The 15,753-nt window shown below is 43.1% G+C and overlaps 1 protein-coding gene across 6 annotated transcripts in view; it reads left to right on the top strand.

The window, feature by feature from the left end:
- Window positions 1-15,235, top strand: part of PIK3CG (phosphatidylinositol-4,5-bisphosphate 3-kinase catalytic subunit gamma) — a 71,968-nt gene extending 56,733 nt beyond the window's left edge. For all 6 annotated transcript variants that reach the window (XM_072147165.1, XM_072147166.1, XM_072147171.1 and 3 more), the window contains 3 exons: window positions 1,882-1,993; window positions 9,366-9,523; window positions 14,717-15,235. In XM_072147165.1, coding sequence (XP_072003266.1) covers window positions 1,882-1,993; window positions 9,366-9,523; window positions 14,717-14,998 — 552 coding nt within the window. In that variant the 3' untranslated portion in view covers window positions 14,999-15,235. The remainder of the gene's footprint in view (window positions 1-1,881; window positions 1,994-9,365; window positions 9,524-14,716) is intronic.
- The last annotated feature ends 518 nt before the right edge of the window (window positions 15,236-15,753 follow it).

Below are 15,753 nucleotides of genomic sequence, written 5' to 3'. Positions count from 1 at the left end.
GCATGTGACAGAAATCGGGGAGTGTGCCGTCAGACAACTCGACGTATTCGGACAAACCGCGGAATTTAAAAGCGGAATTGTGTCGCAATATCAAGCACTCACATGCTCCAGGAAGAAGATGGTGAACGCACAGGATTGGGTAAGTAAATGTGCCCCATCGACTGACTATTCCCTGCTGGTGGTATGGGGATGGCCATGCTTTAATGGTATCGAACTTAAGATGAATACACTAACAGAAATAATACAAAGATTGATCTCAAATGTTGCTGGAAAATGTTGATGTTATATGATCTTTAAACTTAATACAAACTCCCACTCTTTCTTACTTAGGTCTCCTTTAATTACTTTTACTGCAGCAATTTGTGGAGTAATATCAGTTAAATCATTTTGGCACCTCCTTACTCTCTGTAATATTTCTGCACAAATATGATTTGTACAATTATTTATGTTATGAGCCCTATGTACACAATCCCTTTGTCTACCACCACTTTTTTGTAGGGCCCCAAGAGTATTTAAATATTTATTCTTTCTCCCCACTGCCCTCCTATATTGCTCTGTTAATTATCTTCATTGTCTCTGCATGAACAGAGAAGGAAACATGAAAGTGCTGATTCCACAACCAAGAGGTTAAAATCTGGGCAACTTATTTTGTGATTTATTACATTAGCAATTTTAAGAAATGTATGTTTGCCATAAATACCAAAGACATTTGCTTGGTGTGTTGCTGGACTTAGCCCTTACAATACTTTTCTGGAATTTCTAGGCTATCAATGTAAAAAATGTTTTGGTGTCAGTTCCACTGCTCCTGCACAATGTAACAGTCTGTGAATCCAGAGCACGGAGGGGTTCTTGTGAGGATACTCATAGCACTTCAGACTCATTTGCATATTTTTTGAGTTGATTTTAGAAGGAAGGAGGCCATGGATAAGAAATTTAAAGAGGACCTGTCACCAGATTTTGACCGTCCTGGGTAGCAAGGCCTGCTGATAAAGGTCCTCCCCATATCACCTAAAATTAGATGCCAGTGAGGCCTTGTACCTTAATTACAGATGTTTTTCGGATATGCAAATTAGCTTTTGTGACTCATTTCTGGTCTTTGTGACTTTTCTCTCTCTCAGGCTGCCAGTGAACCACAATCCTTTATTCTGACTGACAGCTCTGTATCTCTTCAAATCACTGCTCTGCTTCCTTGTACTTAGAGACCTTCTGCTAATATTCAACTTCAGACATATAAAGCTCAATGTACAGATGGGAAATATTGTGTCAATTTTTTTATACTGTGCCTTGAGTTACATTCATGACATGTGACATCATCGCCAGTCCTTTAGTATTCTAACATTAGCAAATTATACACCATGTATGTGATTTCAGGAAATCACAGCAGCCTTCATGGAGGATGAGGAGGAGTAAAAGTCCATGGAGGCTGCTGTGACTTCATGTGGTCAGATACATGAATGGGGTACAGTTTGCTATTGTTAAGAGGCTAAAGTACCTGAGATGATGTCATTGTGGTCACATGACATGAACTGTGACCAGTAAGGAGGCATAAGGCATGGGGAAGATTAAATGGGAGGGGCCGACTGATGCTTGGTATTATAAAATAAAAGGTGATTTATGGGAATGTAAGCGAAACAATTTTTAGCTAAAAGAAAGGTGTCAGTTAATAGGGCTCTATAGGAACTACTACCTGTATATGTGCAAATGTGATGACTGGTTCCCTTTAAGAAGATTACCACAGTCACAGTACCTAGATCTATGAGTAAGTGTCCCCGGTTTAGCATACTCAACTTTTTTGGTAGATTTCCTTTAAGTAAAGAAGCTTTACAAGTTCCTGATTGCTGTGTATCATTGATGTAACACTGTAATTTCACTTCCTCATAGCTGAATGCAGCGGTGGAGAGGTTTGTTTATTCCTGTGCTGGATACTGTGTAGCAACGTTTGTACTTGGAATTGGGGACAGGCACAATGATAATATAATGGTTACTGAAACAGGTGAGATCATACCTTGTAGACAATTTAATATAACATTTACGTTATAGCATTTACTGCTACTGTTTAAAGAGAATTGGAAAGATGAGTTAAAAATCAATTCATATTTTTTAAGTAAACATGAACTGCATGTGGCATTTTTTTTCTTCCAACACAGGATTGATTTAAATATTTAATCTCTACTAAAATATTTAACGACTCATAATAGCTCAGTGACATGGGAAATAAAAACGGATTAGAGATAAGCCTAGAATGTTCTCTTTTCACATCCCCTAAATATCATTATTAAATTTATTGTAGCAAGGCAGCTCCTGTTCCTTTTCATAACTGATCTATGTTGGTTATACAATATATCTATCTATCTATAAAATATATATTTTTTAAACTATGTCATAGGTAACAGTGGCAATATTTACTTCTATGGGCCTGCAGGACATAGTAGCCACAGAAGTCCCATAGAAGAGTAAAAGTCAGGCATGCACACCAAGGGTCATTGCAGACTGCTTGTGTGCCCACCTTCATGTGATCTCAGGGGTTGCGAAACATTAGGCGCCCAGCATTTAGACAATTAACCTCAGTTCTCCGGAAAGGGGATTAGTGTTGTGGGTTGCACAACCCATTTAAGTTTGCAGTCCTTCTCTTTTGTCGCAGTGTTAGAAGGATAGCGTTACCGGAAACCGCTCGCAAAGCTGTCCAATGTATTCATGAGGGGTGGTCCGAGTTGCTGCCTCTTCCCCAGACCGCCCGCTCGCTCCATAGGGTGACGGTGACTGCGGTGAGTTTCCATTCTGCCTTCAGAAGACTGGATGGGGGCACACATCAAACAGCTTTACACCATGGCACCTAGAAATACCATTGTGGTGTCATATTAGCGAGGGTTGTGTTTCTAGATGCCACAATACTATATATATGTTACAGATAAAGTTACATTCGGGAGTGGATATTTCTAGTTTTGTGCCAACACAATTAAATACTGGTGTGATGTTAAAGATGAGATTCTTATATTTAATATAACACCAGAACTGTTTCTAGGTAGCACAGTCCAGAAGCTATGTGCAATGAAAACCTATATAGCCATTTTCTGTGTTTTGCATACCAGAAGCCATAACGTTTTATTTTTCCATATACTTAACTTAATGATGACTTTTTCTTGACAGGACACATTGTAGTTTTGGGGTAGATGTTAATGTTTGAATAATTAACTCTTTCTGATGAGAAAAGTAATACAAAATAATTCTAGCTTTTTATATATTAATTGTTGCTGTGTTTACCTTGTGCTATAAATTACCAGAAATGTTATTCAGCTGACATGATTACAGGCATACTATCATTTCATACACATTTGTTTCTTTTTTTTTTAGCAAGAAAAACATTTTAAATAATTGCTGTCGATAAATAAATTAATCCAAGCACTCCTTTTGATTTTCAGATGCCAGAAAGTGATATTTATTTACAAGAACGTGATCAGTTGATGACGTTTCAGCCTATCACAGGCCTTTGTCAAACGCTATAAGATATAAAGGTTTATATACATAAACATGTAGGGCTAGAACAATGTAAAGACCATAATGATACTTAGTACATAGAGAAGTTACATACTAGACAACTTGTGAATATAGAAGACTAAGGTATATCTATGTAGTAATACAGGAAAAGAGGACATGAGATGCAAAGTCACATAATCACACAGTAAAACCACAATGTATGAAGTATGGCTGTATACTCAGAACTTCGATGCCTTGGTTAAAGAATAACAGCAGGTGGCGCATTAACATGCCTGTAATGTAAAAGGAAAATAAGTTACCGATCACAATGAAGATGCAGGAAAGGGCTGGCTGGTATGGCAGGCGGCTGGTGTGGACACTGTGTGTCTGTAGGAGAGCGTGCTGATGGTCGTGGCGGTGTCGGCGTTTAAAAGCCCTGTGAGCCGCCTCCTGCCCGTCCCACAGCATGACGAGTACGTCACGTGGGATGCCGATCACGTGACGTAATGCGCTGGGCGGGCACCTGTGGCCATGGCGCGTCATAAGGTAGGTGTGTAACAGTATCTGGGAGAGGGAATGATTGGACGGCCATTGAGGAGCCCCGCCCTGTGGGCGGTCTGGAAATGAGATGCTGGGAATGGTCGATCTGCGCTGCCGTGTGTATAGAGGTGTTGTCATGGTGACGCTACTCAGTTGACCACAGTCTGCGCTGCCGTGTATATAGAGGCGTTGTCATGGTGACGCTACTCAGTTGACTGCAGTCTGCGCTGCCGTGTGTATAGAGGCGTAGTCATGGTGACGCTACTCAGTTGACTACATGGCGAACAGTGTGTGGTCACCAGTATAGACTGGATGGGGTAGAGTGTCATGTCAGAAATGACAACAGTGTGAGGCTGTGGTCTGTGTTCGGGGAGGGATCAAAGTGGTGTTTATGCGATGTGTGGGTGACTTTTGTTGAGAATGTAATGTGTATGTACGGGACCTAAATGGTGGATACGGGATGGATTGTAAAGGGTAGTATATGGTAATGGGAAAGAGGGGGGGGGGGAAGGGGTACCACAGGGAGTATGAGGTAGGGGGAATCTTGTGTGGGTGATCTTACCACAGAAGAGGTATGTAGTTTCTAGGATCTCTGGGGAGAGAAGTAGAATAAGATACATGTTAAAAATCGCAAAGCAATAAGGCATGTTAACAATCAAATAAAACTGCAAATTTCATAATCTCGATTCATTCCTTGTGGTTCTAAGCTCTGTAAAGTGTGAATCCAGTAGGCTTCAGGTTTTTTTAAAAGTTGAATTCGATTTCCTCCTCTCCTTGGCCTCGGTACGTGTTCTAGTACCTGAAACCGTAGTTGGGACACATTATGACGTCTAGAATGGAAATGAGCTGGTACCGGCAGTAGTAGGTTGTTGGTCCTGATGGTGGACTTATGTTGGCCTATGCGGTCGCCAACTCTCTGGGTGGTTTCACCCACGTAGATTAGGCCGCACGGGCACTTCAGCAGGTATACGACAAATTTTGTGTCGCAAGTGAAGTAGCCCTTGATGGGGTATGATTGTCCGCTATGAGGATGGAAAATTGTGTTCCCCTTGAGTACATTGGTACACTGTGAGCATGAGAGACATGAAAACGTACCTTTCTTAGGTGTGCGGAGAAATTGTTGTCGTGGGGTACGTAAGTTAGAGCCAATGTCGGCTCTATCAGGGAGTCTCTAAGATTTTTAGGGCGTTTGCGGCATGGTAAGGGAGGTTGTTGGAACTCTGGGATTTCTGGAAGGGCTCTGGTTAGGATTGACCAATGTCGTCTGAGAATATGGAGTATCTTGTTCGATGCCGGATGACAATACATTCTTTATTCATATATCAAAAAAACACCACAACACAAGAAGAGAATAAAAACCATTAAAAATGTGAACAATCACAGAATAATCTACCACAGGAAAACCAAACATATGATAGTGTTGGTGATCCTGGGACCACCAGCTCCCCCTGAAGACTAAAGCCTTATGTAACACAAAAAGATACAACAATATTATCCTATAAGGGATTACACATTGGGCTAGGGAAAATGCAGTACCAATATATAATGTAAGCAAATTGCAAAAAAAGTCCCAAAAAAGGGGGTTATTTTTTGTATAAAGCATGAGAGTATACAAGCAAAAGTAAATAAATAGATGGTACCACACTGCTAACCTAAGTCAAGATATAAGCAAGTATTATCTGTGCGGCAAACATACACACAAGAGGGAGCTGGGGATGACCGCCCCACGTGTATCGCCACCTGCTGTGGCTTCTTCATATGTTTGGTTTTCCTGTGGTAGATTATTCTGTGATTGTTCACATTTTTAATGGTTTTTATTCTCTTCTTGTGTTGTGGTGTTTTTTTGATATATGAATAAAGAATGTATTGTCTTGGTCACTTGGCATGTATCCTTTCTTTGTCTTGTGTCTTCTGTATGTAATGGCATGTTGTGTAAACAGGGGGTGGTCATAGAGATAGTGCGTCTCGAAGTTGTCCATAAAACAATTGGTGGTGCTACATTCGAGCCCATGGCCGTCCCTTGAAGTTGTAGATAGAATTGGTCTTGGAACATAAAGTAGTTTTGCTCCAGGACCAATGTGAGTAGGTCAGTGTAGAAGGAAATTTTAGTAGCTTCAAATGAATTTTCTGTAAGTAATTCTCTAATGGCCTGTATACCCTTGGTATGCTGGATTGATGTATAGAGGCTGGTTACGTCCCATGTGACCAGTCTGGCTGTGGAAGGGATAGGGCCAAGTGAGTGGATCAGTTGGAGAAATGTCGAGGTATCTAGCAGAAAGGATCGAGTGTTGCGGATGAGAGGTGTGAGTACTTTCTCTAGAAATATAGACAATGGGGATAAGATAGAGTCGGTGGAGGCTACAATGGGTCTACCGGGTGGTTTGTTGAGACATTTATGAATCTTTGGTAGCACGTAGAAGACTGGTATCACTGGATGGGGGTTTGTCAAGAAACGGGAGGTGGATGTTGAAATGACGCCTAGTTCTAGATATCTGTCTAGTGTATTTTGGATTAAGGATCTAATGTGGGATGTGGGGTCATTGGGTAGTTTACAATAGATTAGGTCCTCGTTTAGCTGGCGTAGGCATTCGTCCACATAGTCCTGTTTGTCCATTATTACCAAAGCTCCGCCTTTGTCGGCGGGCTTGATAATAATCTCCTTGTTTTCGAGTAATGTATGGAGAGCCTGTCTCTTTATGGCAGATGTGTTGCTATAAGTTTTGTAGTGGCCTCGGTTGAGGTCATGACGAAACTGCTCAATGTCTCTGGTGACTATGCGGATGTAGGTTTCTATGGCGGGGGTAGACTTGGGTGGCATAAATGTGCTTTTATTTCTTAGTTCTCTGATATCGATTGCTTGGTCTGTATTGCCCACTGTTGGATGTAAAGGGGTTTCAGACTCCTGGAAGTAGCCTTTGAGTCTGATAGTACGAAAGTATCTCTGGAGATCCATGTCCAACTGGAATGTATCAAATTGATACGTGGGGCAAAAGGATAAGCCTTTCTGTAGTAGTTCTATCTGAGATGGGCTCAAAGACTGGGAGGATATGTTGATGGTTAGAGATTGGGAATTAAGATTGGTCCTACCTGGGAGCGTGTTGTCATCGTGGGTCCTTCTCTGGGTATTCCGCCTACCGCCTCGTCTTCTTCCTCTTGGTCGTGAGCGTTGTTCCAAAAAATGGCGTTGGTATGTGGAATTTTCTGGACCAGAATCCGAAAAGGAAAATTCTTTGGAGGATGCTCTGTTGTAGTGGGATCCTTGTCTGGATGGGTAGTTGTCGTGCCATTTGTAGACTCGCTTCTGTCTATAATCCTCGGTGTCTCAAAGAAACTTGCGTCTTTTAGTTGCCTCGACAAACTTACGGTGTTCGTTGAGTTGTTTCGTGAGTTGTTCTTTCTGTTGTGTAAAGTCCTCGGCTGTGAGTGTGTCTGATAATTGTTGTTCTATAGTCTTGACCTGTTGTTTGAGTTCTTCTATTTCCTTGTTAAGGTTGGATACGGTCAATGTCATGAGATCGAACCACATTTGTTGAGGATAGATTCAAACTGCTTACAATATTCAGTGTTGTCACAGAAAATGGTAGGTCGTAAAGGTACTCTCAGTCCCCGTGGTATTTTTTCCACCTTGATGTACTCCACCAAAGTGGCGCAATGTAACTCGTAATTGGTTAACTTCTTGGAGACCCGTTCGAGGTCCCGTATTCTGAATTCCCTCTCCCAGATACTGTTACACACCTACCTTATGACGCGCCATGGCCACAGGTGCCCGCCCAGCCCATTACATCACGTGATCGGCATCCCACGTGACGTACTCGTCATGCTGTGGGACGGGCAGGAGGCGGCTCACAGGTCTTTTAAACGCCGACACCGCCACAACCAGCAGCACGCTCTCCTACAGACACACAGTGTCCACACCAGCCGCCTGCCATACCAGCCAGCCCTTTCCTGCATCTTCATTGTGATCGGTAACTTATTTTCCTTTTACATTACAGGCATGTTAATGCGCCACCTGCTGTTATTCTTTAACCAAGGCATCGAAGTTCTGAGTATACAGCCATACTTCATACATTGTGGTTTTACTGTGTGATTATGTGACTTTGCATCTCATGTCCTCTTTTCCTGTATTACTACATAGATATACCTTAGTCTTCTATATTCACAATTTGTCTAGCATGTAACTTCTCTATGTACTAAGTATCATTATGGTCTTTACATTGTTCTAGCCCTACATGTTTATGTATATAAACCTTTATATCTTATAGCGTTTGACAGGCCGAAACGTCACCAACTGATCACGTTCTTGTAAATAAATATCACTTTCTGGCATCTGAAAATCAAAAGGAGTGCTTGGATTAATTTATTTATCGATTACATTGGGGTGGGAACCCTAATCTTTATCAGCACCCACTGTCGATGTGCGACCGCACAAATCAGACATTAAATAATTGCTGTGTTATCCCCCAGACAACACTTATAAGATTTTTTTTAATGGGGCTGTGTGAGGTTTTTGTGATTTTTTTTTATCCCTTATTATTTTACTGTTTTGGGAGCACTTTTACATTGTTCACCTGGTAGGACAGATGACACGGCAGTCTGTTGCGACTTGGTCATTTTAATACAGTGATATCACTTGTGATATCCTCTGTATTAAAGTGTATAATACACTTACAGAAATCTTATTAGCTTAATTCTGTCATGGGGTGGCCTTAATACATAACAGTCATTGAGACCTGTGTTAGACTTCAGGTTGCCATAGCAAACCATTTGTACCCTGTAAATGCATTACAGGAAGCTTAGGTGCAGAGAGAGATAGATGTCCTGCCAGCATTGCCAGTGGCACTTAAACATCAAAACAGCCATTATCTGATCTTGTTCTGATATGCAATGTCAGAGCAGATGTCAGGTCAGCCAAGTACCTTTTCTTTCTGACACAAGAGATCAGTGCTAAATTTACTTTATGCCATAAAAAGTCTTAGTCAAGCCTTAGGCCTTTAGTAACCACTATAAAACACTTATTGGTAGTCACCAAGGAGTTAGGGAATACTATATTTACAATGTGCAGTAAAGTTGGACATCAACATGAAAATGTAGTTGAAGGTGCCTCCATTTATCACTCTTTTGCATCTTCTTAAAGCAAGGGCTGGAGAGTTGGAATAAACTTGTCTGCCCGATCATTTCACTTAGTCCAGCAAAATGCAGCAATATTCTTTTTGTTTGTATGTTTCACTTACTCTGTATGTTTATTGAAAGTTTATTTCCGATGTGGATTTTATTTGTTTAGTGTTCATTTATAATTATGGTTGGTTTAATAGTGTTAAATGTTCTTACCCTTATGATCTTATTGATCCTAGGTAACTTATTCCACATTGATTTTGGGCACATCCTTGGTAACTATAAAAGCTTTCTGGGCATCAACAAGGAAAGAGTACCATTTGTTTTAACACCAGATTTCTTACATGTGATGGGAACCTCCGGAAAGAAATCAAGCGAATACTTTCTTAAATTCCAGGTATTATTACATTTAATGTAACGTTACAATATTAGATATTGTAGATATACATTTTTTATATTTTGTTTCAATTTCACTAAAATGAAAGTCAGCAAATGTAGCAGTGTGGCTTACATTTAAATGCAGTTGGCACCAATAATTTCTCTTTTGTTAAAAAAAAATTATTTCTTAACAAAACTCCACCAATAGAGGTGTGCAGAGCTAATGCTGATATCACAAGGCCACTGGAGAAAGTGATGCCGACACTGAAGGGTGGTGTTAGGATGCTGAGTGGTCTTGAGAAGACGAGGGTGCTTGACTACATTTTTCTCTCCTCCTTCCTTGACTTTATGTTAGAGGAATGCAAGGAGGAATAAAAGTTGATTTTGGAACAATGGTGCAACACATAAAAATTAGAAAACCACTATTGACATGCAGAATAGGGTACTATGTCGTGTTCGCGTAGAATTAGTGAAGTGAGAGGTTCCCTTTAAGCTGAGTAAATAAATACAGCACCAGAGCCAAGCTTTGTCCATAAACAGAGCCGGATTATAGGCGGGTCTCCCGGGGCTCGAGCCCCGGGGCCCCCACCATCTTGCTCCCACAGGGGCCCCCACAGATGACAATGACTGACACTGTCAGTCAGACATTTGTATACTTAAAGCGCGCTGTGCTCTGTAAGTGATATGGGAGAGTGGGGCGGTGCCACAGCACATCGTTGTGATGCAGTACGGAAGGGGCTTGCAGTGAGCTCCCTGGGTGCGCAGTGCTGGCCGCTCTGCTGCGAGTCCTCTACAGATACAGTCAGCTGATAGCTGACTCTCTGTAGCTGGAGCAATGCTCAGCAGTGCTGCTGCAGGGCATTGCTCCACCTCAGCAACACACCCGGGACACAGACGTCTCCTCCCTCCGGGGTCTGAAGTGCAGAGCATGTGATCACGTGATGTCACAGGAAGGGGAGGAGCCTCGTGGGAAAAGCAGGAAGTAGCAGGAACAAGCTGCCATGTGTGAATACAGAGAAGAGAAACCTCCAATGAGCTGTGTTATCCATGTGTATGGAGGTGAGGGCCTGACAGGAAGGGAACAAGACTTGTATATGTCATGGAGCTCTATGGCTGGTGAAGACTGTGGTGTATAGGACTGTGTGTCTGGGGGTGAGTGAGGTGTATATTGCATGGGACTGTGTGTCTGGGGGTGAGTGAGGTGTATATTACATGGGACTGTGTGTCTGGGGGTGAGTGAGGTGTATATTGCATGGGGCTCTGTGTCTGGGGGTGAGTGAGGTGAATATTGCATGGGACTGCGTGTCTGGAGGTGAGTGAGGTGTATATTGCATGGGACTGTGTGTCTGGGGGTGAGTGAGGTGTATATTACATGGGACTGTGTGCCTGGGGGTGAGTGAGGTGTATATTGCATGGGGCTGTGTGTCTGGGGGTGAGTGAGGTGAATATTGCATGGGACTGCGTGTCTGGAGGTGAGTGAGGTGTATATTGCATGGGGCTGTGTGTCTAGGGGTGAGTGAGGTGTATATTGCATGGGACTGTGTGCCTGGGGGTGAGTGAGGTGTATATTGCATGGGGCTGTGTGTCTGGGGGTGAGTGAGGTGAATATTGCATGGGACTGCGTGTCTGGAGGTGAGTGAGGTGTATATTGCATGGGGCTGTGTGTCTAGGGGTGAGTGAGGTGTATATTGCATGGGACTGTGTGTCTGGGGGTGAGTGAGGTGTATATTACATGGGACTGTGTGCCTGGGGGTGAGTGAGGTGTATATTGCATGGGGCTGTGTGTCTGGGGGTGAGTGAGGTGAATATTGCATGGGACTGCATGTCTGGAGGTGAGTGAGGTGTATATTGCATGGGGCTGTGTGTCTAGGGGTGAGTGAGGTGTATATTGCATGGGACTGTGTGTCTGGGGGTGAGTGAGGTGTATATTGCATGGGACTGTGTGTCTAGGGGTGAGTGAGATGTATATTACATGGGACTGCTTGTCTCGGGGTGAGTGAGGTGTATATTGCATGGGACTGTGTGTCTGAGGGTGATTGAGGTGTATGTTACATGGGACTGCGTGTCTGGGGGTGAGTGAGGTGTATATTACATGGGACTGCGTGTCTGGGGGTGAGTGAGGTGTATATTACATGGGGCTGCGTGTCTGGGGGTGAATGAGGTGTATGTTACATGGGACTGCGTGTCTGGGGGTGAGTGAGGTGTATATTACATGGGACTGCGTGTCTGGGGGTGAGTGAGGTGTATATTACATGGGACTGTGTGTCTGGGGGTGAGTGAGGTGTATATTACATGGGACTGTGTGTCTGGGGGTGAGTGAGGTGTATATTACATGGGACTGTGTGTCTGGGTGTAAGTGAGGTGTATATTACTTGGGACTGTGTGTATGGGGGTAAGTGAGGTGTATATTACATGGGACTGTGTGTCTGGGGGTGAGTGAGGTGTATATTGCATGGGACTGTGTGCCTGGGGATGAGTGAGGTGTATATTGCATGGGACTGTGTGTCTGGGGGTGAGTGAGGTGTATATTACATGGGACTGTGTGTCTGGGGGTGAGTGAGGTGAATATTGCATGGGGCTGCGTGTCTGGAGGTGAGTGAGGTGTATATTGCATGGGACTGTGTGTCTGGTGGTGAGTGAGGTGTATATTACATGGGGCTGTGTGTCTGGGGGTGAGTGAGATGTATATTACATGGGGCTGTGTGTCTGGGGGTGAGTGAGGTGAATATTGCATGGAACTGCGTGTCTGGGGGTGAGTGAGGTGTATATTGCATGGGACTGTGTGTCTGGGGGTGATTGAGGTGTATATTGCATGGGGCTGTGTGTCTGGGGGTGACTGAGGTGCATATTACATGGGGCTGTGTGTCTGGGGGTGACTGAGGTGTATATTACATGGGACTGTGTGTCTGGGGGTGAGTCAGGTGTATATTGCATGGAACTGTGTGTCTGGGGGTGAGTCAGGTGTATATTGCATGGGACTGTGTGTCTGGGGGTGAGTGAGGTGTATATTGCCTGGGACTGCGTGTCTGGGGGTGAGTGAGGTGTATATTGCATGGTGCTGTGTGTCTGGGGGTGAGTGAGGTGAATATTGCATGGGACTGCATGTCTGGAGGTGAGTGAGGTGTATATTGCATGGGGCTGTGTGTCTAGGGGTGAGTGAGGTGTATATTGCATAGGACTGTGTGCCTGGGGGTGAGTGAGGTGTATATTGCATGGGACTGTGTGTCTGGGGGTGAGTGAGGTGTATATTACATGGGACTGTGTGTCTGGGGGTGAGTGAGGTGTATATTACATGGGACTGTGTGTCTGGGGGTGAGTGAGATGTATATTACATGGGGCTGTGTGTCTATGGGTGACTGAGGTGTATATTGCATGGGACTGTGTGTCTGGGGGTGAGTGAGGTGAATATTGCATGGGACTGCGTGTCTGGAGGTGAGTGAGGTGTATATTGCATGGGGCTGTGTGTCTAGGGGTGAGTGAGGTGTATATTGCATAGGACTGTGTGTCTGGGGGTGAGTGAGGTGTATATTGCATGGGACTGTGTGTCTGGGGGTGAGTGAGGTGTATATTACATGGGACTGTGTGTCTGGGGGTGAGTGAGATGTATATTACATGGGGCTGTGTGTCTATGGGTGACTGAGGTGTATATTGCATGGGACTGTGTGTCTGGGGGTGAGTGAGGTGTATATTGCATGGGACTGTGTGTCTGGGGGTGAGTGAGGTGTATATTACATGGGGCTGTGTGTCTGGGGGTGAGTGAGTTGAATATTGCATGGGACTGCGTGTCTGGGGGTGAGTGAGGTGTATATTACATGGAACTGCGTGTCTGGGGGTGAGTGAGGTGTATATTGCATGGGACTGTGTGTCTGGGGGTGAGTGAGGTGTATATTGCATGGGACTGCGTGTCTGGGGGTGATTGAGGTGTATATTGCATGGGACTGCGTGTCTGGGGGTGAGTGAGGTGCATATTACATGGGGCTGTGTGTCTGGGGGTGAGTGAGGTGTATATTACATGGGACTGCGTGTCTGGGGGTGAGTGAGGTGCATATTACATGGGGCTGTGTGTCTGGGGGTGAGTGAGGTGTATATTACATGGGACTGTGTGTCTGGGGGTAAGTGAGGTGTATATTACATGTGACTGCGTGTCTGGGGGTGAGTGAGGTGTATATTACATGGGGCTGTGTGTCTGGGGGTGAATGAGGTGTATGTTACATGGGGCTGTGTGTCTGGGGGTGAGTGAGGTGTATATTACATGGGGCTGTGTGTCTGGGGGTGAATGAGGTGTATGTTACATGGGACTGCGTGTTTTGTGCGTACTGAAGTGTATGTGGATGTGGCACTGGGGATAGTTGATAGTGAGCAAGAGGATGTGTATGTTACATTAAGTGGGGGCCTCCACCAGACTTTGCGCCCAGGGGCCCCCACCAACCTTAATCCGGCCCTGTCCATAAATATAGCAGAACCAAGGTTAGTTGAAACTATGTGGAGGACATGGTCACTGTAACTCTTGTCTCTTATGACAATCTACTGAATGAGGAGAATTTCATAAATAGGAAGAGCAGACAATCAGCATTAGAACCAAAGCAATAATCAAACATTATACAAAGAACAATATATTGAATAATATTAGCAGTGTATATATGTACAGTGATTTTATAGTAATCTGGTTCCAGCTCTACACAGGCACGCCACAAAGCTTTATGTTGCAGAATGTAACATAGATATATGACCAGACAGTCACAAACAGAATTAAAACCCCTAGTGTGAATAAGTCCTGGGCCTCTAAAGATTTTTTATAGCATTTTGATTTCCTTTACTAACATTTATACTTGTGATCTGATCAGCTGCATTTTGAGCACATGGGCACTGTCACTTTGTTAAAAGAAGGGTAACTTCTGCAATTTCCTAATTGGATATTACTACAAATCATGGTAGTTTAGCCCCTTAGACACCATAGGTCCATGACCAAAGGTGATGTCTCCATCTGCTTGTCAACCTGCACAGCGAAATACAAAGAAGAAACAATGTTAGAACACACCATGCTGTTTTCTATCCCATACGCCATGAGAGTTAATAAAAAGTTAATCAACAAATGATGGTGGGTTAATGGAACTGAAAATAAAAGAATAGCGTATGACAATTATTTATTTCTAAAATTATTTATGTGTATTTGCTAAAATTCTAATTGAATCAATACTGCTTTTTGTTTTAGGAAGTATGTGTTAAGGCCTATATGGCTCTACGACATCATACAAATCTTATGATCATCTTGTTCTCCATGATGCTTATGACAGGCATGCCTCAGTTAACAAGTAAAGAAGACATTGAATATATTCGAGAATCGCTGACTGTTGGAAAAAGTGATGACAATGCTAAAAAACATTTTCTTGACCAAATTGAGGTCTGCAGAGATAAAGGTTGGACTGTGCAGTTCAATTGGTTCCTTCATCTTGTTTTAGGTATAAAACAAGGGGTAGAGAAACATTCTGCTTAAATCTGTTGAAGACAGAATACAACACAGAGTATTCATGAATTTATTGACCTCCCAAAATGATTGAGATTTATTTATATAATAATTTAGCATTTCTGAGCTAAAGCAGTAGCACATAACAACTATTTAAATCTGTTTCCAGGTTTGTGAAATTTAAGACCTGTACATAGGATAGGTCATAAATATTAAGTGACCTTTTGGCCACCAGGGTTAGGTATTAAAACTCAACTTTTATTGATTTCGTGTTAAGATTTACTGAACAATGGAAACACTTTAAAATTGACAGACTGGCAATAGGGATGGGTTAGAGAATTAGGAAGGATGCTTCATTCAAGCTATAATATGATATTTTCTTATGAGGAGATTGATCAGTTCTCACTCAAAAAACGCTATATAGCATTGTAATGGACTAGATATTGCTGGAAGCTGCCTGATTAATTCCTATGTGGAGGATAGCCTTATTCCAGGCTCCTCAATATTCCTAGTTAACCCTCACTAGGCTGTGTAGTATTCATTGCCCTAACCTATATATCGTCAGCTGCTAAGTTAAAATTTAGGATGTGCCGCTCAACCAAGCGTGGTTGAGCGGCACATCCTAAATTTTAACTTAGCAGCTGACGATATATAGGTTAGGGCAATGAATACTACACAGCCTAGTGAGGGTTAACTAGGAATATTGAGGAGCCTGGAATAAGGCTATCCTCCACATAGGAATTAATCAGGCAGCTTCCAGCAATATCTAGTCCATTACAATGCTA

Source organism: Engystomops pustulosus, chromosome 4 (assembly GCF_040894005.1).
Source record: "Engystomops pustulosus chromosome 4, aEngPut4.maternal, whole genome shotgun sequence".
Taxonomy (NCBI): Eukaryota; Metazoa; Chordata; class Amphibia; order Anura; family Leptodactylidae; genus Engystomops; species Engystomops pustulosus.
The sequence above is the reverse complement of the archived record's forward strand: the minus strand, read 5'-3'. Positions and strand labels throughout refer to the sequence as shown.